Source organism: Clarias gariepinus, chromosome 6 (genome assembly GCF_024256425.1).
Source record: "Clarias gariepinus isolate MV-2021 ecotype Netherlands chromosome 6, CGAR_prim_01v2, whole genome shotgun sequence".
NCBI lineage: Eukaryota > Metazoa > Chordata > Actinopteri > Siluriformes > Clariidae > Clarias > Clarias gariepinus.
In genome coordinates this window covers 20,747,146-20,774,225 of record NC_071105.1, presented here as the reverse complement: position 1 = coordinate 20,774,225, position 27,080 = coordinate 20,747,146, and the positions used below count along the sequence as shown (strand labels likewise).

General features: G+C 36.9%; 1 protein-coding gene across 4 annotated transcripts; it reads right to left on the bottom strand.

The window, feature by feature from the left end:
• Window positions 1-3,440: 3,440 nt before the first annotated feature.
• im:7151449 (CUB and sushi domain-containing protein 3) lies at window positions 3,441-18,046 on the bottom strand. 4 transcript variants are annotated; one of them, XM_053498282.1, is made up of 12 exons: window positions 17,928-18,046; window positions 17,702-17,787; window positions 15,481-15,666; window positions 14,837-14,936; window positions 14,688-14,758; window positions 14,390-14,572; window positions 13,129-13,314; window positions 11,137-11,319; window positions 9,370-9,396; window positions 8,509-8,571; window positions 6,767-6,806; window positions 4,994-6,015 (listed from the first exon to the last, which is right to left on the bottom strand). In XM_053498282.1, the coding sequence occupies exons 2-12, from the start codon at window positions 17,772-17,774 to the stop codon at window positions 5,907-5,909; spliced, it is 1,221 nt and encodes a 406-aa protein (XP_053354257.1). In that variant the 5' UTR covers window positions 17,775-17,787; window positions 17,928-18,046; the 3' UTR covers window positions 4,994-5,906. The 4 variants fall into 4 exon arrangements, with proteins under 4 accessions (XP_053354260.1, XP_053354257.1, XP_053354258.1 ...); XM_053498283.1 differs by having other exon boundaries at window positions 4,994-5,703; window positions 5,897-6,015; window positions 17,702-18,031; XM_053498284.1 differs by having other exon boundaries at window positions 4,994-5,703; window positions 5,931-6,015; window positions 17,702-18,030.
• Between the last annotated feature and the right edge of the window lie 9,034 nt (window positions 18,047-27,080).

The window sequence follows — 27,080 nt, the reverse complement described above, 5'->3', positions numbered from 1 at the left end:
TAGAAGTTGAAGTATCAACTCAAGCTTTTTACTCAAGTAAAAGTGTAAAAGTACTGGTTTCAAAACTTCCTTAAAGTATAAAAGTAAAAGTAACGTGGGGGGGAGCATTAAGGGTAAAAGCTTAGGCTGTGCCACGGGCCTACAGTATATACTGTACTGCACTAAAACCCTAAGAAAAGAAAAAAAGATGTTGTTTTTTTGTTGTATTTTTTAATGGCCATAGTGATTTGGGATACTGTATATGGCAATTAAAAAAGAATGCATTTTAGTACAATGCAAATACATTAAAGAACCATATATGTGTACTACTGAGCATTAACATGTTTCATGGAGAAGAAGATATGATAACTAGTTGCCTATAAGTATTTTAATGGTGCAAAAAGTCAAACTTCAGAGGCATGTCATCAGTAACCTTTATTGGAATGTAAATGTACATCCAAGCTTAGCTGCAGGAATCTGTGAGGGCAACATACAAGAAAATTGGTGTACCCAGGGCAGGCTTAGTAACAATTACCCTTGTATGGTTGTCTACAATAAACATTAGTGCTGTCAGAATTAATGATTAATCCAAGTGATTAATACAAAAAAAAATATATATATATATATTATTTTTTTTTTTTTTTTTGTATTAATCAGGCGTGGGCGGGGTTTCGATTAGCAACCATCATGCTTTGCGGGAGGGGTTGTTATGTGTTCACCCTGTTGGGGAAAGGTGTTTGGATTAGTGGCTTTGGCCAGTTTTTTTTTTTGTTTGTTTGTGTGTGTGAGAGAGATTGAGATTATTACGTGATTTTCGTGCAGTGCTGAATAAACTACTCCCAGCTATTTGCATTGGGCAGCAAGGGAGGTCACTCGTCTCTCCAAGTTCCTTCGTAGAAGTGATAAACGCTACAATATCATTCCTGTTACCTTCCTCGCTGGTGCTTGGTTGTGACATTTCGCTCGAATCTTGAGTCTCTATCACGGACATCTTCGTTTACTTATCACAATGTTATCAACCGAAAATGCTATTTTATTTAAACATTCTTGCTGGAGTGTGTGACGTGACGTCATGTGCAGGTGCGATGGATCGCGTACCAACCAATAGGGTGTCGGAATGGTATGTTTATACTTCTCGTCCAACCACATTTAAATCATGACAAGCTGAAATAAAATAGGAGTAACGAGGCTATTTTTAAAATGTAAGGAGTAGAAATACAGATAATTGCGTGAAAATGTGAGGAGTAGAAGTAAAAAGTCGGCAGAAAAATAATTACTTCAGTAAAGTATAGATACCCAAAATCTCTACTTAACTAAGGTAACGAAGTATTTGTACTTCGTTACTTGACACCGAACGATTCGTTCTTTTTTAACGAATCTTTAACGTGACTCCGAAGAACGAGTAGTCTCGGAGAGTGATTCGTTTATTTTCTACTGGGCGCGCATGCGCAAATCATCGCAAAACCTTCGTAGGTTATGTACTGTACAGGAAACAGAATTAAGAGCGATTCTTTCTCAACGAGTCTTCAATTCCGAGTCGTTCGTTCTTTTGTCACGTGACTCCCATAGACGCTATGCAGTGCAATAGATTCAAAATAACGAACGACTCAGCCTAAAGGATATGAGAGGTGAGCTACACATATAATATGTCCTTATCTGCATTGTAATAGTTTCTTTACTTTATAGCCAAAATTTCTGTATGTAGATGTATTAGGGGTCTGTTTATTAAAAAAAAAAATTCTGAACAAAATGAACTAAAAGATTCGTTTATTTTGATGAACGAGATTCAAAAAACCGAGTTACTAAAATTATTCAAACTTCCCATCACTAGCGTTAAAACTCTATCTGGTTGCCACAATTCCAACCAACCAGAGAATAAGGTAGGGGCAATACTAGCCAATAAGAAACTAGACGTTGCTAAGTATGCTTTGGCATGCTAGGATTTAATATACTTAGCATACTTTTTTCCACTTGGGCAGCTATTTCCAGTTTAGCGCTTACATGGCTTGAGACTATGTTTAGTACTTCTAAAAAAATCGTTCCCAACACCAACAAAACCAAATGTAAGTGTGTCTCCAATGTAGACCTGGAGACTTAAAACAATTAGTAATGGTTACTGAATTCTCCAAGCTTACGTTAGGTACCGCTGAGAGTCAGCACTAATGCAGCCAAATAACAAATATAGGCAACACAAATATGTTGGCACTGTTTACACAGGATATTGGAGGTGAAATTAAATAATTAATATGATTTCAAAGTCTCAAGCGGCAGCTTTTCAAACTTTCGGCAGTCAGAATGAAAAAAAAATCTACTAAGAGGCCACGTATCTAGGGAGGAAAAAAAGGAGCAGTCATTAGGTCATAAATGTCAAGCTGAGCCAATATAAAAAGGGCAATAAAATACGCTGACAGATTTTCCTTTATGACATTTTCACAGGCAAGACACAGCAGTCTTTAGCTACTTATCAGGCCACCCCTGTGAACAACAAAGGCACCATTACCCAATGCCAAAACTGTGAGCAGCAGCCTTTTGTTCCCTCTACACTAATCACCACTTTTCATCCCAGACTATAGTTAGTGTGTGCTGCCAGTTTCTGTTGGATTTCTGCATTATACTTTTATATTCTTTAACAATCAAAACTGAAGTTATCTCAGGCAATACTGAACATTAAAAGAGTGAACAACTTTATATAGTCGCTCACAATGTTCAAATAGAGTGGAAGGTCAGATTTACCCCCTAACCGCCGTTTCCCTAAAGAAACTTGTTACATGTGACAACATCAGTACCAAATATTTAGCATTCATGTATTTAGCATATACAGTGGAACCTCGGACTGTGAGTAATGCGGTTTGCGACTGATCCACAAAACGAGAGAAAATTGAAATAAATTTTGACGTGAAAATTGAGTCTTGGTCTACGAAAACCAACCAAGTATTATGTAGCATGCAAGCACTTCTTGTTTTGACGCTTAGCGTCGCGTGATTACAACTGAGCCAATGTTTTTTCTCTCTTGCGTGCTGTTGAATTGTGGGTAATTGTCTCCCCTTCTGGGTCTTAGTGCGCGTCTCTCACTGGTATAATTAACATCCGTGCACGCAAGTACTGTTTACTTTAATACTGTGACTCCTCTCGCCTTCACACACACACTTTCTAATGGTAACACTGCTCTGTCGCGATTATTTTCAAAGGTAAAGTGCAAGTTAATTTGTTCTATTTTTACTTTACAGCAGTGACTCCATTAGAGTGCGCTCACTTGAGTGTCCTTGAAGAGATTTCTTGTTAATTATACCGATAAGGCAGTGTTTCCGTTAGCGGAAAGAAAAGGTTATTGTGTAAGATGAGAAAAGGGAGAGGGACGGGGCTCAGTCCTCCTCGTCACTTACTTTAGCTCCACACACATACACAAACACAGCACCTGTAAATAGACACACATAGACAGCATGTGCGCGCACAAACGGAAACACTATCTGTCAGGATTTATTGTTATTTTTTTAAAGGTAAACTGCAGGTTCATTTGTTTTATTCTTACTTTATGTTTTGTATTAATTATGCTTATGTATTTTTTTTGTGGGGGGAGGGGTTGTGGAACAATTGATTTTTCTTATGGGAAAATTCGCCTTGATTTACGAAAGTTTTGATATACGAACCTGCATTCCGGAACGAATTATGCTTGCAATCCAATGTACATGAATACAGTGAAGCCATAGACTTCAGTTTAAGCATTAGCTGTAATCTAAACTTTTAAATAAATGCTGCCTATGGACCCAGATTGTTGAGTCAGTAAGTAGTATTAAGTTCAATCTTTATTCATTAGATACACATTATTGCACAGTGAAATTCTGTTTTTTTTTTTGTTTTGTTTTTTAACATAGGGTTAAGGGCCTTGCTCAAGGGCCCAAAAGCTGCAACCTAGTGGGGCTGGGGCTCAAACTGTCAACCTTGCAATCAGTAACTAGTGCCTTAACACACTGATCTACCACTAGCCCCTTGGGCAATCTATTTAGCTGGTACATAATAGTAATGATATAAATAGCTTCCAGGTGAGAAAAGCATGCTGTGTTTAGTTCATTTTTTTGTTTTTTTTAACTAATGCTGACAAGTCTCATCTGCCATCTGCTAAGCATATAAGTAAATTTTCCATGATATTTTTGCCCCATTACTGTGTTTTCTTTCAGTAACAGAAAACAGTAATAGAGTAGATCCACAATTTCTGTATGTAAATTTTAGCAAGCACAAAGATGACCCAAATAGGGCATTAACCCCCTGGATACATGGGAACACTATTACACTATAGTTTAGATGAATGCAGCAGAGTTCATTTGGAAGTTATACTCCTTTTAGTGTAGGAATGTAACCGACATGCAACTGACAAGTGGATTTACAATTATGAAGATGTATTGTATGGGAAGTAATTAGTTTTATTTAGTCATCTCCATCTTCAGTCACTTTATCCTAGACAGGGTCAGGGGAGATCCGGAGCTGATCCTGGGAACACTAGGATGCACTCTGGATGGGAACACAACATTCATTTCATCTTAACATTTTATATGGTTTCAACAGACTGAGGTTAGAATGGAATGCTTCATTACAAAACCATGCTCCATGCCATTGCCGTGCAATTCAGCCTTAATAATTAAGTCCCTGAAATATTTAGCACCGCTTATTTTCCTGAAATACATCACATTATACAGTATTCTCTCTTAATTCCCGCAGAGGCTTTTATCCCTGAGACAAAAATGTTGCAGGGGAATAACTGACTCCTGTGAGCATGGACAAATGGGAACATTTTAGCTCAGATAACAAGAGAACCTTTCTCCACATGCCTAAACTGTTAAACATAGTTGAGAGCATTCCCAGGGAGAGTAACAGGAACTGAATAATTAAAAGTATTTTAATTTCCACAATAATGCACCCTAACTTTAGCACAAAACAGAATGGCATAAGTATGTATAAATCCACTAGTCAAAAACAGCCAACAATAAAAATTTTGTACAAAAATCAAGTAGTCCTAAAGTCCATTTTTGCTGGAAGGTTTATTAAAAAACTTTTACAAAATATTACATCATCAAAATAGTTAAAATTCTTCAAACAGCCACAATGAATATTTAAAGTGCTTTTAAAGCATTACATTCAAATTTCTTTGCTCTAAAATCTGTACTTTGTTGGCTAGACTAAACATCACACAATTATGAGGACTGCTATTGACATTTCTATAAATAAGCCAAGTTTGAAGCTCTGGTTCAGGAAACAATATCAATAGCTGCTTCACAAAGCAGGCTTTTATTTCAGTGCATTTCAGTTTGTATATAAGGGACTAAATAAAACATGTGTTTCCCTGTTTCAGGGAATTCATTTTGGCTTGTCCAAGTTTTTAGTCTGTATTAAGACAATAGCATTTTATACTCACTCACTCATCGTCTTTACAACTTAATTCTGTGTACAGGGAAGAGGGGTGGGGGGTGTCAGGTGACTGTGCCTGTGCCTGGAACCTATCGCACGAGACTTGGGGCGGAGTACACCCTGGACAGGGTGCCAATCCATCACAGGGCACACAGAAATACACACACTCATTCACACACTAGAAATTTGGATATTAAAATCAGATCATATAATATCAAAGTGCAAATGAAATATTTTGGTCACTTTGCAGAGGTAATATTGTGCTCCTGAACACTGCATGGATCAGAAGGCGATGAGCAGACAGGAGCAATGCGATTACAGGCCCTGGGTTTAGAAGAAACAAGACGACACTGGCTTATATAGTCTTCCAAGTCTATCATATGTATTTCAACATTAAAAAAAAAACTAGAAAACTACTATTATTAATCAAACTAATAATTTTCTACACAGGCATGTTAACCTACAGCAAAATTTAAGCTCTAAATTAAGGAAAAAGTCAGAATGAAAAGGATGAAACCTAGTTCCAGTCAGGGCGGAGGCCTTGGTGGTACCTTGTATTGGGACTGGATGAGGTTGAAACTTTTTTGTTGAATGAATGCGTCTTTTTCCCTCTTGTCCTCGCCGGTGTCATATGATCTACTCAGCATTGCCAGATAATGAGTTACAGTCAACATTATTCATGTGACTTATTTAGTATTTTACATATACTAATTTTTACCTTATATACAGTATACTGCCAGCGTTAAAGTTAGCATTAAACTAAATATGCTATAAGCAGGTAAGCACAGCAGTGGTAATTTCACCACAGTCTTATCATCATACAACACATGTCAATATGTGTGACCTCATGTCTGTTGTTCATGGTCGTGCCCATTTCCACTGGTTATTAGTCAGCCAGCTGTCATCACTGTAAACCTGTGTTACCTTAACCAGCCTTTATACAAATATATGAGATCAGCCACTACCTCTTTTTAAATGTAGCTCAAATAGCATTACTGTGAAGTTAAGCTCACACTGAGGTCAGCGCAAACTGTTCAGCAGTATAAATGTGATTTTTTTTTTACATATATTAAATCAGCAAATTCGAAAAATCCTGTCTGCCTTTCCTGTTATGTTCAAACATGATGTGGCTGATTGAATAACACAGGGTCAGTAATGCATTTCCAGCTTATTTCACTCATTAAACACAATGGACACATAACATTGTTTATCCTAACTCAAACAAGACAAATTAGAAACAAGATAAGAACCATTTAGGAAAAAAGTTGCAAGTCTGCTTAGAAATGTTTGAGGGTTAGTAGGATTATTTTAGCGATGTAGAACTTTAGTGGGCTAATTGATTTTGCATGCTAGTTATTGTGACAGCCATGATCAATGACATACTTACCCTTTTCGTTTCTGGTAAATGTATCTACCAAGAAGGATGCCTATAAAAAAAAAAGGTGACATTACTGATTTGCCCAACAAGAAAAGTTCATTGTGTACAATAAAGCTTATGTTCAATTCCATTCAAACAATTGGAGGAAATATTAACAACAAATTGTCATTCTTATTGGCATTGTCAGAAGCAAGTTTTGAAGAAGAATGTAAGTACATACCTTACTAGACATTAATTTAAACATGGATAAATGGCAGTAAATCAATAGAGATAACAAACATTAAAATAAACAGCATAACAAAAGGGGAGACTAAACAGATCTAACAGGAACATACTGTGGAACTGATTAAACTGAAAGTAAACAATAAAAAGTCACATGAGTACCCTGAAAGAACTGCCAGTCTAATGCCATTATCCCATCATGCTTGGTCAGTTCTTGAGGTGCTAAAGCTGTGATAATGGTCACGGGTGCTGGGTGGTGGCTTGGCATTTGGGCTGTGAAAGGAATTAGTATAATAACTGGGCAGAGACCTAGCTAGGAAACTGGAAAATAGACTCGGCAGGGGCTTTGGGCTAAATGCTTAGGCTCTTATGCTAGCTATACTTAACAGGCACGAAAGGTCTTCAAAACCAGGAAGTAATGTCAGCACACTGTCCCCAAACCTAGACAGAAAGTGTTGAAGTCAGGCGGCAGGGACAGCATTGCATCCACAAGGCTAGAGTGCACTGCAAGTATGACAAAGCTGTTCTTTGTTCTTAAAGCTAGGTCATGGATTATACAAGATGTCAATGAAGCTGAGGTGCACTGCAGGTACAACGCTCTTGAGGCTATGGCGCGAAGCAGGCATGACATTAGCAAATGTAGGAGCAAACATAATTCTCCTGAAGCCAGACATTAGTGCCAAGACAAGGTCCTCAAGTTCAGCGGTGGGAGGAACCCTGTCACCTAAATAGTTGGCAGGTGGTGTAAAAGGTATGTCTTTGAAACTAAGGGGTGAAGAAAGAGCAAAATAGTATTTATCTTGGGCAGAACAGGATATAGATTATTTAGACCATGAAACGATTCTAAAATAGCATGTTACGGTTCTGGGTCTACAGGAGATCATTTAGACCCAACTGGGCAAGACTTGGGTAGAACAGCACAAGATTTGAAACTTATTTTCAGCAGAAACTTTGCATGGATACTCTATCTGTCAGTCTTTAAAGCTAACACTTTTGCAAAGCTATCGGCTTGCAGCATGGGGATAATTCTCATGCTAGACACCCTTGTGCTCTGTGCTGTTAATTCCGCTTCAGAGAGGAGGTTCTTCTTCTTGTGTTCTAAATTGCTGGCCATACAGCATCTCATGAGCTGAGATCCTGCTTAGTCAGGTTTTCGTACTAATTTTTGCTGATGGACTATCTTCACAGTGCCATGTGGGAAGATGCCCTCTGGGTGACACATGCATGCCCCTCATTGCTGGCCAGCTCAATAATTATAATTCCCTATCAAAAGCATATCCAGAGGAGGCCTGTTCGTTAAGCAAAAATGTTTTTTGTTTTTTTTAATGGTGGTTGCATCCTGTTAGGCGAGGAAGTTGACGTGGGACATATGCACAGACTTATAATCTACTGTATTTACCTGTTAGTAAATAAATAAATAAATGGCACTATAGTATGTGGGAAAAAAAATTATACATACTGTTATAATCAAGTCAATTTCAAGTCAAATACTTACTTTAATATAATATAAAATCTAAAAAAAACCTCACCAAAGATAACGATGACGATGATGGTGATGATGCCTATGCCTGCATTCAAATGATCTTGGAGATCTAATAAATGAAAAAGAAAAAAAAAAAAAAAGCAAAATAAAACATTTTTATATCATTTGAGTGTAAATTTGAAATTAAAGAAATGAGTTAAAAACAAAAATCTAAATCTTACAGTTTATTTTCTGATATCTGACAGCTACAGTAGATGTATTAAACAACTTAAAACATGGCACCTTTAAAACATGGCACCTTTAGTGGCAGACCACTCAATTGTTTGTTGTGCAAAAAGAACAGAAAGAGGTAGCATAAAATGTAATGAAAGTACAGTGCGGTAAAGTTTTTTAAAACCTTTCAGTTTTCCACATTTTGTTATGTGTTCCACTCACTCACACATCGCCTATATCGCTTAATTCTTTATACAGAGTCACAGGAGGCCTGGCGCCTATCCCAGGAAACTTAGGGCACGGGGCGGGGTACAGGGCATGGGAATCATACCCGGCCAGTAATCGAACCTGAACCCTGGAGGTCCAAGGCGACAGTGCTAACCACTACACCACCAGTGCTGCCGTTTCACACTCACTTCAAATAATTTTTTTCATCTGGTTGTTAGTAGAGAAGTGACCATGTTCTGCATTGTTTAAGACATCTAGATGCAAATATCAGGGAATTGAAGCTAAATTTCTGATATAGTGTCTAATTCATCTTTAAATCTCATGACAAAAATATCTCTACTGTTCACCAAGAACAAATGGATTGATTGGTCTTATTTTTTTTAATACATTTAGAGGGGACTTCATAAAAGACAGCATAGTCAAAATTTTAAAAGTTAGATGCAATTTTACATGAACTGTGACTTACATTTTAATGACCCACTGCCTTCTATCTCTGTGGGAAAAACACAAATTATTTGATATCATTAAGAAATACCTGATTGCAAATGAGAAAATACAAAAGTCAAGTCTATTTTCTGTCTGTTTGTAAGTGGGGGGTTTTGGCCTTTTACATGATTGCAAAACATACAAAAACCAGCTAAAATATGGCATGTCAACACCAGAAGCATTGCTCTTCATGTTGTAAAACAAAGGGAAGCCTACAAACATGGCCATGGTACTCCTCCCAAAGTGCAATATGGCTTAAAAACCTGGCTGGCGAGGAATACAACACACAGCCATGATAAAAGCATTTGTCATAGAGACACAGCAGTATTCCTGCTGATAATAGCAAGAAGTTACAAACTTATTACATACAGTGTCTATCATGTGTTTACCTCACATAATAATTCGGTGTCTCACCTAACAGAATATTTTTTTTCTGAATACAGTAAACACCCTTTTACAGATACACAAACAGAAAAATAACATGTCTTACTGTACACATTTTTCCCAATATGAACAATTTATTTATGATTTTTTTCACCTTTGCACTGTGGGAGTGAACTGTATTTCCCATTTTGCTAACAAACAAAAACAGCTTTTGTTACCTCAGTGTCTGCTGCACCTTCTGTTCTTTGAGAGGATATTATACAATAGATCAGTTTATTTTATTTGTTGACTCACTGACTGATTGATTAATCCTAGTAATAATGTCCACACCAGAAATATAATCAATTATTCTTTCAATAATTATTAGCCACTACTACTGACTATTGAACTCTTTACCTAATAATACACCTAATTGTTTTGACTGTTTTAAGTATTTCATATACTTAAAAAAAAAGTAATTTAAAAAAGGCTATCCTTTAAATTAATTGTTAAAACCACAACAATAACAGTGTAGCTATTTTACTATTCTCCTCATAGCAATTCACAGTTACACCCAAACCCCTTAGAAGTTGAGGTGTGGCAAATGCAGCACTGCTGTTACACAAGCAAATTCTCGAACACATTACGAATGAAACATAATGAAACAAAGTAGATTTACTCTTACAGATCAGCTCCTGATCACTCCATTTCCCATTGAGGCATGTAATGGTGTCAGAGCCTTTAGCCACTTCATAGCCAACAACACACTCTTACCTCTTACTCTTACCTTTACCTCTACTACTTCTACTACTACTACTACTACTACTACAACAACAACACACACACACAGTAAAGCACAGTCTCCTCTGCCTGTTAGTTACTTCTGCCTGGAGCCTGGCAGCGTAATATCAGTCCCTTAGCAACACTGAATAAATTGATTTAAATGGCGTACACATTTTATACTTAAAATGTTGTCTCTTGACTACCCAGCCAATCTTCTTACACACAGCCCTGAGCATGACCTAAATTCTGTATGGTCACCCATTTACAGATACGGGGTTGTGTATTTTAATCTGATCAGCAAAGTGAATTTGCTTAATGTGAAGCTCATAAGGTGTCCAGATAATCAGATATCAACATTAGTTAAAAAAAAAAAAAACATGAAACAAACCAAGAGCAATGCCTATACAGGAAGGTTATGGCACAGTAGGATAGCAGGTTTTTACACTTATCTAACAAAATCACCTTTTTACAAATACAGTAAACACGTTTCAGACCATATACACAAACAGAAAACAGTTAAATAACGTTACTCTGATTTTAGCTTACTTACTTACACATTTATCATGATAAGAATAAAAGTAAAAAACATAATAAATTTTACCTTTGCACTGTGGAAATGAACTGTATTTTCCATTTTCCTGACAAACAACAGATCTGTTGCCTTCAAGAGTGTAAGTGTCCTCACAGCTGTATTCAATGACATCCTTAAATTCGAGGATCTCTTTCTCTGGTTGACTGACTATAATGGAATGAGGAATCTCAGGAAGCTTCCCACAAGGTACCACTACAAAACAACAACAAAAAATACAGTTTTGTTTACAAGGCCCCAAAGCACATGTAGGAATATCTTACAATAAAATGTATATGTATAAGTCAATGTATTAAAATGTATGTATATATGTATACAGGGGCCTGGTTTGGTGACGATCGTACAAAATCCCTAGGAGGAGTACAGTGGAACCTTGGATTACGAACATAATTCGTTTCAGAAGCAGGCTCGTATTTCAAAACACACGTAAATTAAAGGAAATTTCCTCATAAGAAATAATGTAAACCCAAAACATTTGTTCCACAGCCCAAAAAGATAAATAAATAAGGATAATAAATAGAAAATATTAAGTAAAAATAAAACAAATTAACCTGCACTTTACCTTTAAAAAAAAGGTTAAAAAAAATAAATCCCAACAAATAATAAGTGTTTCCGTTTATGCGTGCAGGCGCTGTGTATGTGTGTGCGTGTGTGAAGCTAAAGTAAGAGGAGAGGAGGATTCAGCCTGTCTGCTCTTCCTTTTCTCGTCTAACACAGTAACTCTTCCTCCTCTCTTATTTGAGTTTCACACATACAATAACAGAAAGACTGTTTTATTTAAAAAATTTACAAGGAACATCGCTAATAACACTCGCATAAGCGCAATAGAATCACTGTTGTAAAGTAAAAATTAATCAAATAACCTGCACCTTACCTTTGAAAAGAATCGCAACTGAGCAGTTTTTCCACTAGAGAGAGAGAGAGAGTGTGTGTGTGTGTGTGTGTGTGTGAGCGAGAAGGTGAGAGGAGGAGGGGTGTGTGAAGGCGAGACGAGGGCGGGTGTGTGTGTGTAAAGGGGCATGGTGTCAAATTACGCGCAGCACACAAACTGCAGGCTGATACAGAAAGAGGGGGAAAATTAATCTTTAACCCCTCTAATGAGATTTCCTTTACACACGCACACACACACGTGTGTTATAATAAACAGTACACACGCGCTGCTCACATACGCATACAAACACAAAATAAAATATGTTTCACAGGCACACACGTTCACATCGTTATAGCAAACAGTTTTCGTGTGTACGGATGTTGATTATACCAGTGAGGGACGCACACTAAGACTCAGCAGGAGAGACGATTACCCACAATTCCGCAGCGCAAGAGAGAAAAAAACATTGGCTCAGTTGTGATCACGTGACGATCTGCGTCAAAACAGGAAGTGCATGCGTGCTACATGATACTCAATATTTGTAAACCAAGACTTGTTTGTTTTTCCAAGTCAAAAATTATTAAAACTTGCAATCCGAGGTTCCACTGTACATCAAAATTCAGCGGGTATGTGTGACTCAAAATAACTGGCCTCTTGTTGAGTTGAGCCCAGGACATGCAGGTGCGAAAGTTGTTCGGCTCAAGGAGCTCTAAATGTGTATATACATGCAAGTATGTATGAGCTCTGCAGCAAAATCTCTTGTGAGGACCCCTGAGGGCCCAGTGCTACGCCCGTGGCCCAGGCTCTCAGGCATCCTAATGGCAGCAGATTCCAACCTGAGTTTCCAACCTGCGTTTTTATTATTATACCTGACTATACAACTCTGTATATAATCATACACCTACTTGTTTGGATTAGGAATTATGAAAAAAAAAATGTTTTGGTTATTGTGTAAAGTAGTTGTTAACTTTACAAAAATAACACAATACCCAATTTACTATTCCCCTTATACAGTTACAAATATACAGTTACTTCATAAGAGTTCAGATAGGGCAAATTCAGCACTGCTGTTGCACATGCAGACACTCAAACCTAACACATTATAAGTGAAACGGAATGAAACAAAGGCTTACTTTTACAGATTAGCTCCTGCATGCTCCATTCTCCATTGAGGCATGTGATAGTGTCAGAGCCATTAGCCACTTCATAGCCAGTAGCACACTCCAAAGTGACTTTAGATCCATGAGGAAAATCATTTTGCAGAAGCCCAGAGTCAGTGAACACCACATTTCCCTCCAACTTAGGTTCAGAACATTTATCTGTTCAACAAAACAACACACAGAAGGTAAAGTACATTCTATACTGCCTGTTAGTTTCTTCTAGTGTAGATAAGAACCTGGCAATGTAATATCAGTCCCTTAGCAACCAAGAATAAATTGATTTTACATAGGTCACTGACTGTGTGGCGGATGAGTAAGACATGAAACAGCAAGCGTCAGTGAGCCAATCTATTGAGGTTAGTTATAAGTTACTAAGTTAAACTTTTAAAACAAAGGCCAACACAAACATTTAAAAATTGTTAAGCTTGACATATTTAAGTCCAAAACAGTTTTGCTTAAAAAAAGGATATGAATCAAAATATTGTAATAAGGTTAACCAAGATATGAACCTCAAAACCTGCTGTAGTAGTCTGACTGTGTACAGCAATTAGTTAACCAGATCTGTCAGTTTATTATCCTGCTATTAAAACCACAAACATACATTGCACACTCATTTTACACTTGTCAAAGATAATCAGAACTTTCGTTATTGTCAGATAATTATGTAGGAAAAAAACTCAAATTGTATCCTGGCCTGACTTTCATTCTCTATTCTTACTGCCACTGATACATGGCAACCAAATTTATAGATATGGGAGTACAGCATTTAATGTAAATCTGATCAGCAAAGTAAATTTGTGAAAATGAGTTCTGAATGTAAAACTCATAAGGTGTCCAGATAATTAGATAGCAACATTAGTAAAGGAATAATTTAAACAGATGCATGGCTGTAAGAGAATCGCCAGAACCAAATTAAAACTAAATCAGACAAAATAATGTAGGTGTTTCTGTGTAAATGTGAATATTCAAGAAAAGTAGAGTCCCAACAGCATTCTTGATGATAAAAGCTACATCAGCAGTCACAAACCATGACATACAGTAAGTATCATGCATTTAAAATGCCTAAACAGGAAAGTTATTTCATTAAAATAGCACAGTAGGATAGTGGGTTTTCACTCTCATCTAACAGAATCAACTTTTTACAAATACAGTAAACGCCTTTTCTACTATATACTTTCTTTCTTACACAATTTTCATGATATGTATAAAAAATAAAAACAAAATGAATTTTTACTTTTGCACTGTGGAAGTGAGCTGTATTTCCTGTTTTGCTGACAAACAACAGATCTGTTGCCTTCAAGAGTAAAAGCGTCCTCACAGCTGTATTCAATGACATCATTAAATTCAAGGATCTCCTTCTCTGGTTTACTGACTATAATAGAATGAGGAATCTCAGGGATCTTTCCACAAGTTACCACTATAAAAGACAAAAAAAAGTACATTTTGTTTAAAATCCTGAGCACATATATATATATACAGTCAAGTCTTTGAATGTATATACAGGTGACTTGGTTGGAGTTGTTTGAACTTACACAGACATTTTGACCTTCCAGTCCAGCCAGTTGCAAGACATTGCCTATAGCTAGAACCCTGAAGGTAATACCTGGAAAGAATTCATTTATACTAGTTGAAACCATGACATTGCATTACATTATTTTAATACAAATAAGAAAATACTTACCCCCTATCACAAATTGGCTTGATATATGCACCAAACAATGTTCCTTCATGGGTATCAAATTTCAGATTGGGGGTTGTACTTGGCAAACCACAGTCTTTTTCTGAAATAAAGATTTAAAGCCAGAGCTTAAAATAAGCTTGTATGGCATATTTCAAATTTACAATTAATAAATAAACAGAAAAATTACATGGTAATGCTAACTCCAATTTACAGCTTTTGTAACATCACAGTGTCTGCTGAACCTTCTGTTTTTTTGGGGGGGCGAGGATTATATTACACAGTGGAAGCTATCTATACATCTATAACGTCTACATTATTGATATACATCTATAATACATACATCAGAAATATTACCCAATTTGAGTTCCTACCAACATCTTACAGTTAATTTTTCATTATTGTTTTTGCAATCTTCATTACATTAGTACTGACTATACAAATCAAATTTGTTTGTTTTAAAATGTTATTGTGCAAATTAGTCGTTAATGCCACAAAAATAAAAGCATATCTATTTTACTATTCTCCTCTAAGCAATTCACAGTTACAAACAAACTTCAGGTGTGGCAAATGTAGCACTGCCATTACACAAGCAAACACTCAAACCTAACACATTATGAGTGAAACACAATGAAACACAGATTTACTTTTACAGATCAGCTTCTGATCGCTCCATTTCCCATTGAGGCATGTAATAGTGTCAGAGCCATTAGCCACTTCATAGCCAATAGCACACTCCAGAGTGACATCAGATCCATTAGGAAAATTATTTTGCAGAAGAGCAGAGTCAGTGAACACCACATTTCCCTTCAGCTCAGGTTTAAGACATTCACCTGTGTAACAAAACAACACACACAAGGTCAAGCACAGTCTCCACTGCCTGTAGTTACTTCTGGTGGAGATAAGAACCTGGCAGTGTAAGTTAATATCAGATCCTTAGAAACAAGTTCATTTTATTTGGCTTTTAATTACTCGACTGAGCAGTGAGGCAGCAAACTGACAGAGACAGGTAGACAGTGTACTGTGGGGTTTTTATGAGGTTCTCAGTTAGACATTCAAAAAAAAAAAAAAAACATAATACCTGCACCAAGTCTTTCGCTTTCGTGGTCCTCAAGCACAACACCAAGGCAACAAAAGCCAACAGTACTTTAAATACTTTAAATCTTGTTAATCCTCAGGTTGTGTTCCCTCACGAGAAAACATTTAAATCTGACCGAACAAGCTCATTTCTATACTCATTTCCCCACACCTTAACAGGCAGGTGTCTTTGAGCAGACACACAAACATTCACATGCACACACACACAGACACACACTTTATTCCCTTTTTTGGCTTCCATGTCCACCCTCACAGGAACCTATTGACAATATAATTTTTACCCCATGGGAACCGCGACTGTCGAAAAAAAAGAAAATGCAACATTGTTTCAATCATACAACTTTCACGCAGCTCTGGAATATAAATCTTTTTTGAGGCCTTAAAGTTCAGTATGTGGCAGCAAAATGGCCAAAAAAAGATATACTGCATGTGAAGCTGTGGAAGTAATATTTGAAAATGACAATGGTCAAAGGAGAGAAGCCAGGGTGAGAGTGGGGAGGGTTAGTAGGGAGGAAGAGTCAAAGGTTAAGGATGACACAGAGTACAACTTGGAGTCTAAAGACTCTGACACTGATGAGGAAGAAGACCCAGCTAAAATTGTGGTCTCCTCTCTGCCAAAAAAATTCACTTTTTGCCTGGCTGTCATTCCCACCTCGGCTTCTAAGTGAAAATGTCTTTAGGATGACCCCAGGGCCAACGCGATTATATATATATATATATATATATATATATACATACCAAATATATTTTCTCACAAACTTTTCAATATCATTGATGTGTCAGCCTACAATGGCTTTGTGGTTTGGAGGGAAATCTATCCATCCATGGAACGAGGGCAAAAACTAGAGGAGACTGTTCCTTCAAGATCTTGGCAAAAGCATGAAGGAGCCCTTATTCAAGAGCGCCAACACCTTCTATGAACGCCCTCCTCGGCTTCACTGGAGAGACATGCAAACAACAGCAGCAACATCCATGACAACCAAAGAAGGAGGAGGCAAAAAAAAGAGGTGCCTACTGATAAAAAAAACAAGCTCTGTGTGTCACAGATGTGTTGTACATGTTAGCAAGGAACAGACAATGACCTCAGTGCATTAACCCAACACACTCATGAGAGGACAAAACTGAGGAATATTGGGATCACACTAGTCTTTTTACAGCTAATTGTAAATTAAAATAGTATGTGTTTATACAGTGATTATTTCAAGCATTACTTCTGTAATATAGTTAGGTTTTTTTTGTATATTTGGGCTTTTGCTTAAAAAAATAATGGTCAGTTTTGACTGGGAAGTTTAGAAAAAGTAACTGTTTTTTTCTTTTTTAATAAAATTGCCCTTGATAAACATTTGAGTGAGGTACAAGTACTCTGTAATAAATAGTACAATAGGTTTCATCTTAGTGTTTGTCATAGTCTAAATAATATCTATATAATGGTTTACCCCTAAAAACCGAGTTGTACTAGGTCTGTAGGACATGCACAGCAAATACATGTTCAAAAGTTTTTTTTTGTTTTTTTTTTTTTGTATTATTGTGAATTTATAAGGAAATAAATGATCCTGGTCCGGAACATTATAAGTGTGAGCAGAAAAACGATCACAACATGAGGGTTAAAAATAATAAGCAAATTTTCAAAGTTAAAGACACACAGTAAACTTTAGTATGGAAGTGACTGAACAAGTGCCCTTTTTAAAAGCTTTAACTATCCATTACAAATAAATTAATTAATTAATAACACCCAGTAGAACTGAGCCGACCTGGCCAAATTAAACTCACCAGCTTCTCCCCGGGACACAAATGCCACCAGGAACAACAGCCAAGTCCACAAGACCATCTTCGTTCTCATCATTTCTCGAAATAAACTGAAATAAATAGTTATAAATAGGGTTCTTCTATACGCGTATACAGTCCGATACAAAAGGTTTCGTTGGTAAATTAAGTATAATCCTGTTCATGGAGTGTGTATGGAGTCTCCGCTGTAATCCAGTTGTCTGTAGATTACCTCTCGTTAATATACTCCTAGATGTCGCCGCTTTTCGCCGCGTTTTTGGGCAAACACAGAAGCGCGCGTCTGAGCTGAAACAGACTGATCTTCGTACCTAGCACACACACACACACACACACACACTCATCTGAGGGGTGGGGCTCGCGCTGGAGCTGGAGTCACGCCCTACGTCATAGTACACAAGCTAGGGCTGATAACATCATTGCATACCAGTACGTAATACAAGTAATGAAGGAAGTAATTAGGAAATGTATTCTTAGATATCGTCAACAATACCAAGTCTAATTCAACTTCATTTAGAGAGATTGCAGTATTACCGGATAGCGGAAACGTAGATTTAGACCATTAAAGAGTAAGACAGTCATAACACTCACTCACTCACTCATCGTCTATACCGCTTACAGTCATCACAGTGCCAAAAGATATATAGAATAATAATGGCTTAGTGGTTAACAACTCCAGGATCTTTTGTCTTTTATTCACTCATCATTTAGTCCTTTTTTACAGGCAGACAATAAAGCCAAACCCCCTTAGGTTAAGAACAAAAACCATAAAGCCAGTGGTACAGTACCTCTCTCACACAAAGAAATTTCTGGAACTAATCCAAGATTCGAACACACAAAAACCTATTCATACTTTCAGTTCTAACAGAGACTCCCACACTAAAAATATGCACAAGTCTCACTTGCTTTCTGTGAATAAGCTCACGCGATAGACTTGTCCACATAAAGACTTTGGTGCTTATTCTAAGATTTAGGGTACTTTTCAATACACTTAGATTATTTGCCTTGCAACTTCAGGGTCGGGGTTCGATTCCTGCATCTGGCCAGTGTGTTCTCGCTATGCATGTTGGGTTTGCTTTGGATTCTCCAGTTTCCTACAACAGTCCAATGACAAGTTAACTGGCATTCCCAAATTGCCAGTAGGAGGAGTGCACAGTATGTGTGTGCCCTGCCATTAATTGACACCCTGTAACTCTTCTGGGATAGGCTCCGGGCCCCCATGACCCTGTATACATGATAAAGCAGTATGTATTTAAAATTAGCCAGTGAGTCAGACTGGATTATTCTCCCACCTTCTGGTGGCACCAAAAGAGGGTGGGTTATTTAAAAAACAAAAATTCTTTTAAGGTTTCTTTCTCATGTCTTCTCATGTAGTTTTAATTATTATTATTATTATTATTATTATTATTAATACCATTATTATTACTTACTCACTCATCATATATACCGCTTCATTCTGTTTACAGGGTCTCAGGGAGCCTAGAGCCTATGCCAGGAGACCTAGGGCATAAGACAGGGTATACGCCGGACAAGGTGCCAATCCATGTGTACACACATCCATAATTTGAGAACACAAATTAGCCTATGGGACTGTGGGAGGGAATTGGAACGTAAAGGAAACCCACCAAGCACAGGGAGAACTTGCAAACCCCATGCACACAGACCCAAGGGAGGAATTGAACCAGGAACCTGGAGGTGCAAGGCGATAGTGCTACCCACTAAGCCACCATGCCCCCATTATTAAATACTTTTTTTTTTTTTTTTTTTTGCACTGTAATGATTTTCTTTGCTCTTTAATGATCTAAATCTTCATCCGGTTCAATACCTGTTTTTAAAAGCTCTCTTAAGAAAGTTGAATTGAACATGGTATTGTTGACACTATGTTAGAATAAATTTCCTAATTACTTTCCACATTACTTTAATATTTACTTCACAATCGAGCACTAAGCTGGCAACTCGATCCCTTAAAAAACTTTCACAGAAAGTATGGATATATCTTCAGGGTGGGGACCAAAATACCAAAACATTTACTGATAATCAGTAATGGACCGGTACGTACCAATCACCACTTTCAGTATATGTTAACTTATTTTTAAAACTTACTCTACCAGCGTTTATATTTTCATCAAAACAAGGCTGCCCAAGCAGATGTTAGAAATAATTAAAGGGAACTCTTAGTAAAAATTTCCAGCTGAGTTTGACCGCTGAGTTATAGTGGTGTGAGTCATTATCAGGGTGTTCCTCATCTGGCAGGGGTTTCACTGAGTGTGACCTTTTTTTCCTACTACATTCTACTGCTATAAGATAAAAGTGAATGCGATTTATTTTTCAGTTAATATTAATACACTTATTGTCTATTAAGGAACTTTTATGATGATTTTTTATCTTTGTTACTGTAAAAATATCCCAAAAACTGATTTTATTTTAAAACACAGGGCATTCCTTTGGTTAACCTTTTAAGATCTGACATAGAATTGTGCAAGAAATCTGCCACAGTGTATTTTAGTACTTATACATACTGTAGTGTTAGTTTTGGGGGCATTTTCATATATTGCCATACTTACATGCATGTTTGTAAGATATTGACTCTGATGTGCTATTTTTCTTAGAGAAAATGAGCCTTATATTAATGTATTTTTGGTTCAATTAGAGGCTGGCATGCTTAGCCCTGCCAGACTATTTAAACGAGCCCTTACTGGTTATCATATATATTTTATAATGTTATTTATACCTCAGCTTATTAATAGTTGGGAGGTGCTGCATGTTTTAGATTATGTGGTTTCAGTCACTATAGTAACAGATCACAAGCGTATGAGCACACACTTCGAATATGAGGGAGTTCCTCGAGATACTCTATGAACAAGTTCTTGTCATATACAATACAATACAATATAATACAATACAATACAATACAATTAGATTGTTGTGTTATTTTGTTGTATTTTGATCTCCCATTTCACAGCAATCGCCACTTCACACCTCAATGTATTCCAGGGGACTGATGTCAGTGAGACAAGCAGCTTTTACACTTATTTACACTTATGGCTACAGTAAATGTCGGTTGTTGGCCATATGTGGTTTGGCCTTATCATAAAACCCCACCCTATTTTGACATCTCTGAGAGAGGGAGATAGATCTTACAGTAGCTCACTTCCTATTTGCATACAAGCATATTGAGCTGTTTATAAGCTAATTTCAAAATCATAAATAATTTTAACTAAAACGTACTTTTGCTCAAATATATAAAAAATGTAAGCTTTACTGATCACATGTTGTTTCTTTTTTCCTTAAATACTTGCATTTAATCTTACAAAAATAAAAAATGTGGTGGCAGTTTTGAAGGTACTCACTAGCGACCCCTGGGGGCCAGTCCTTGAAATTAAATCTAATCTGTTTAAAGCGTTACAGACTGTTTAAATCTAAGACGTTTAAAGCTTCACAGATACCCAAAATTCAAGACACTATTTGGTTATTTAAAAAAATCCCTCCATGACACAAATAACATGTATGTAAATCCAAGTAATTCAATGCCTACAACTCTTTGGCATTACACATACTGTAATCTAGAGGACAATTTTGTTAAAGATCTAAGGTGCATTGGGTTGTATTTAGATAAGCCCATTATAGTGCATTCTGTTTTTGTTCAAGGTTTATTTGGGGATGAGTGAGATGTCTAGCTATACTTAGTCATCTAGATACTGGATGTCTAGTTTTTGCTTAGAATTTATTCTTATAATTATTTATTGCATACAAAACTAAAAAGTTTTTGGAGTCCTGGATGTCTTTCAGAGTAAAAAATTACCACAATGACTTTTTAGACGATAAAGCATTTTTGTATATATTCCAATACTAGCTTGCCTTTATTTTAAAATGCAGTTGTAATGTAATACTTATGTTCTATTAATTGCCTCCGTAGTTTAAAAATGTCCACAAACTCCCAACTAAAAGTTCAGGGCTTGTTGAAGAAAGGGCCAAAATGCCTTTCTACTGTGTACTTAGTTGCCAGGGGAGATTTGTCTAGCCTTAGAGCAGTTGGAAAATATTCACTTGCGCTATCTTCTACCTAAAACATGTTTTACTATTGACACTGGAGCAGCTTACTGGAGGAATTAAGCCCACTAAATCTTTGTAATACTTCACCTCCAACAGACTGACCTGCAGTGAGGAGAAACACTACAAGTATCCAGGCACTCGATTAGGAAATTAAACAATTGCTTTGTTATTTTATATCCTTCTACACCAATCAGTCATTACATTAAAACCACTGACCACACAAGTGAGGTAAAAAACATTCCAGAAAAAGCAATAAAGCTGAAAAATTGGGATAAGGGGAACATAAAAGCTTCTCTGATAAGCTATAAATTGTGATGGTTAGATGACTTGGTCATTGCCTACCAAAATAATTTAGAGAATCTAGCACCAGTGACACATTTATCTTGCCTTATCCCAGAAAAAGAGCTATTGCAGCACAAATTGCTGAAATAGTTAATGTTGGCACTGATAGAAAAGTGTTAGAACACACAGTGCTACACACAAATCAGAGGTGACCATCCTGAGAGGGGTCAGCCCTATACACAATGGAAAGGTGCATACATTTGGCACATGAACATCAGAACTGGACCATGTAGCAAGGAAATAACATTCTCTTTTAATCAGGTGGATTTTGTGTAAACCACCAGCTCAACACTACTGCCAGAGTTTTACCAAAAACCAGCAGAGCTGAACACATCCCTCTTGTAGTGTAAAACTGGCTATCACACACCTATGGAATCAAATTTTAAGTGCTACTGATTATTTTATAAATAACACAGTGGTACAGTATGAGATTAAAATACTTAGTACTTGGTATGGGACTAAAATACTTACTCTGATCTCCTTTTAGAATACAGTATATACCCAGCCGGGCTCTTTGAGTTTAAAGAAGTAGTCAGTTGGTGGAATCCTGGGTTAGAGCCAAACAGGGTAAAGCTCCTTTTAGCTCCTAGGCTGTTCACAGATTAAACCAAATTCCTGAGGACCTTAAATGCATGCCAACTGTGGGCAGTTTCAAATCCAAACTGAAAACTCTCTTGCTGCAGGTTTACCTCCTTTTTTGCATTTGAGGCATCTTATTACTCTGCAATATAGTTCTCTGGTGTTTTTTTTTTTTTTTTGTATGTGTATTTTAATGTATTTTATCAAGTTTAATTGTCTGTACTGAGTGTATTCTGATTTTTAATGTTTATTGTTTTTTGAATTTGTGGCTTTCTCTTTGGAACTCTCCAGTGAATGCCATTTTTACCTAGTCTCTTTCTTTTTTTTGTATCATGAACACTGACCTTAACTGAGGCAAGTGAGGACTGGAGTTCTTTATATGTTGTTCTGGGTTTTTATGAGCTTTATAAGCTTTAAGTGTGGCAAATTATCCATTTGTGAATAATGGCTCTCATGGTTTGGTGGAGTCTCAAAGCCTTAGAAATGGTTTTGTAACACTTTTCAGACTAGTACAAGTTAATTACTTTTTTTGTTTTGTTTTGTTTCTTTATATTGTGGCGTGATGTTTTAGCATGCCTCACTTCGTCAGACAGGTTTAATTTAAGTGTTGGGGGGGAGGTCTACTCTGGTTATCTTTGTGTAATATTATTATTTACTTGATGATCTGAATCATGTACGTTTATACAGTATATATAAGTAAATTACAAGTAAGTAAATTACAGCAGTTGCTTAAATTGGAGAACTTTAACTTAATAGCGCTGATGTTATTGGTTTCCTTTAGAGCAGTGGTTGTTCTATGCTGATCCTGATAGACTGTTGACTTTAAATAACCCCAAAAACAAAGATGTAGAGTTGTGTTGTGTCTGGTTCGATTTAGTCTTTCATTGTTAGTTTTAAAGCCATCTTGGGTCTGAAACACTGCAGAACTCAGGTTCCCCTGCTTCAGGCTAAGAAGTCTCTCTCCAATCCCCCTGCGCTTATGAATGTGGTTGGAAATTGTTTGAATGAAATGCCTTCCTGAAGCAATGTGTTCACCCACTTGGGTCCATACTGGTATGGTTTATTTTAACAATTTGTTGATGGTTTGGGTGATCTTTTTTTGTTTGAAAACTACTAGAACTAGAAAAAAATTCGAAGCAGGGAGCCCTTACATCCTGCAGGATTACTATCATAATTCTCTGGGAAGCAGATGAAGGAAATATTGGTAAATAGGAAATGGTGCAGTGGTATAGGATGTGCTTGACATCACTGCTTTCTGTGAGGTCATCAGTGAAGCAAAACTACTGGCTAGATACAATATCGGCTGCTGTGGGTGAACTAAATGCATTTAGTGGACTTTTGGGAATGTTGAAACCAACAAAAAGGTTACTCTACTATTGTAAAATAAATTTTTACTTTCAGAATGATACTTCCCGAAACTTTTGTACTTGCCACTGCCATCACTAGCAATGTTTTTGCTGCATTTGTTAGCCATATTGCAGTTATTATAATATCACTCATCACTCACTCATCTTATATACTATGGGCCGGGGTTAGCTCAGTGGTTAAGGCATTGGACTACGGTTCAGAAGATCCCAGGTTCAAACCCCACAACCACCAAGTTGCCCCTGTTGGGCCCTTGAGCAAGGCCCTTAACCCTCAACTGCTCAGATATGTAATGAGATAAAAATGTAAGTCGCTCTGGATAAGAGCGTCTGCCAAATGACTAAATGTAAATGTAAATATACCGCTTTATCCTGTATTCAGCGACGCAGGGACCTGGAGCCGATCCCAGGAGGCTTAGGGCACGAGGCAGGGTACACCCTGGACAGGGTGCCAATCCATCGCAGGGCACACCCACATACACACACTATGGGCAATTTGGGAATGTCAATTAACCTAACCTATTGTACATGTTTTGGATTGTGGGAGGGAACCGGAGTACCTGGGGGAAACCCACCAAGCACGGGGAAAACATGCAAACTCCACGCACACAGAAATGGAAATCGAGCCTGGCCGGGAATCGTGCCACCACCGTTCCACCACAGTTATTATAATATTTTTAATAAAAACAATAAGAAATGTTACCACACTTAAATGATGCAAGCACTTAGTGCACAAGTGACACAAGATATCCACACTGTGTACAGAAGCTGTGGATTTGCCACGTCGCTGTTCTGTTTTCCATTGGGATTTCTGAGCTATATTATAAGCTTATAGGACAATGGACATGGATGCAGTTCATGATGCATGATTTAACATAATCCAGCACATACCTGTATCATAATACGGCTCTGTCCTTATTAGCTCGTCCTTAAACATGTTAGAACATAAGTGTTTTGGTGGCAAAAGGTGGGGCCTACTTAATATTAGGTGGAATTAGACGATATCCTACATTCAGCACATTGACAGTTTAATTAAAAGAATCATTCATAAAGAATAAATTACTTTATTTTCTTTATTTTACGATGAATTACCTGAACAGGTATCCCTTTTTTTTGTATCCACTTTATTTTGTATATATTATTATTATTATTATTATTATTATTATTAAAATACAAAAATAGTGACATCAATTTGTTAATGTCATAAAAAAATTCATAAGAAAGAGAGTGCACACAACAACATGTTTATGACGGTGCTCTACAATATATGAACATTTACATCTTAAAGTAGCCTACCACAGACCATTCAGATTTAATCACCTTATGATAGAATGCTGTAATAGGACCTTATTTCCATTACATTACTAAAAGATATGCACACAATTTATAGCATGGTGCTGAAAACATTAGGGTTTTTATTTTTAGTGTCTGTTTTCAATTAAACCTGAATTCATTCAGATGGTACTGATGTACCAAACGGTGGCAATCCTGTTTATATCTAAGCACAAACGTGTTTTTACAACTGTGTGTTTTCTAGATGTGCCCAATGATTCATAATTTGTTCCAGATCAGAGCAGCTTGAAAAGCTTATGGTGCTATTGAATGGCTTCAATACATCAAAGCTATCACACAGGACCAATGGCTATTCTGTATCACTTCAGACACTGAGGTGAATCATGACATGCATGCAAACCCACACCCACCCACACACACATCCACTATTCCTTTGGTTTTGAAGAAGCATGTCCTCTTATGAGTCTATCGGTCTACCATCATAAATCAGCCCTTAATAATGCTATACAACATTTTTTTTCATGAATAAAAATAAATACAGATTCATGAATAATAATGATAAATCAGTGGGCATGATACCTACAATATTCCTATTCTGAGAAATTGTAAACTTACCATACACTGGTATTTAATATCCTGTACCATTTGCTACTCACACAGCTGTGTGTGGCATTCACAGTGTAAATTAGAATAATCTTCTGAAAAATATATTTTATTTATAATATTATTTAATCAGTTCAGGGGCTCAACTGCCTGCATTTACATTTGTATTAAGGATATGAAACAGCCGGTATCACAAGACATTTAAGCTAATGCACCATAATTTTTTTTTCCGATGGCATAAAAAGCAAAAGCTACAGTACCACAGTGTTTACTTTACGTAATTGTACAAATCGCGTTCAGTACATGTTTCTATGCTTATACACATCTAACGGAGGTTTCATAGAAACAGTTTCTGGTCTTTTACAATAATAATATGATTTGAAGATCAAAAAATTAAGCATGTCAGTGTCAGAGAACAGTCTACAAACATTCATAAAGCTAGTTGCTGCAGAGAATTCAGCCTCAAATCTCTCTGAAAAGTTCTTCATTAAAAGTGTGGTTAAAACTCATAAAGTATGCGAAAAGCATGACTTGAGGACATATAATAAAACCCAATGTCATACTAAAGACTCTATTCTAAGCTTCTCCTCGGTAAACACTGTCCCCAGCATGGAGAGGATAAGAGCAGAATAGCAGCAACTCTTATTTTTACTGCTTTAATCCATCCTGTGCATTAAAATGAGAAATAATGGAATTGGTAAAAGCATGATGAAACTCACGGTACACTCTTTCAGATGAGTGTCTGTTTGAAGGGAGGGGCAGAGTACAGCAGCTTTGTAAACATGGTTTTGAAAATGACAGAACATTAACTGACAAAATCAAAGAGGCTGGTTCTTTCGACAAAGTGAAGTGCATCCTTCCATTACTCGTACAAATCTCGCATGACCTCTTCATGAGTTAGAATGCGTGCAAAGCTCTGTACTGTCCAAAGATCATTTTGATCCAGTTCATCTGTAACAGTGAGCTCTTCCTTACATTCATTCTGGTCCCCTTTTTCTATTACTTTATCATATACCTCTATATCCCTTTCTTTACCATGTGTTTTTCTCTTTGTTCTTTAAGCTTTCTTTGCTGTAGTTTGTCCTCTTCTTCGTGTTTTTGACGACTCCGGCTTTTTTTTTGCTCTGGATTGA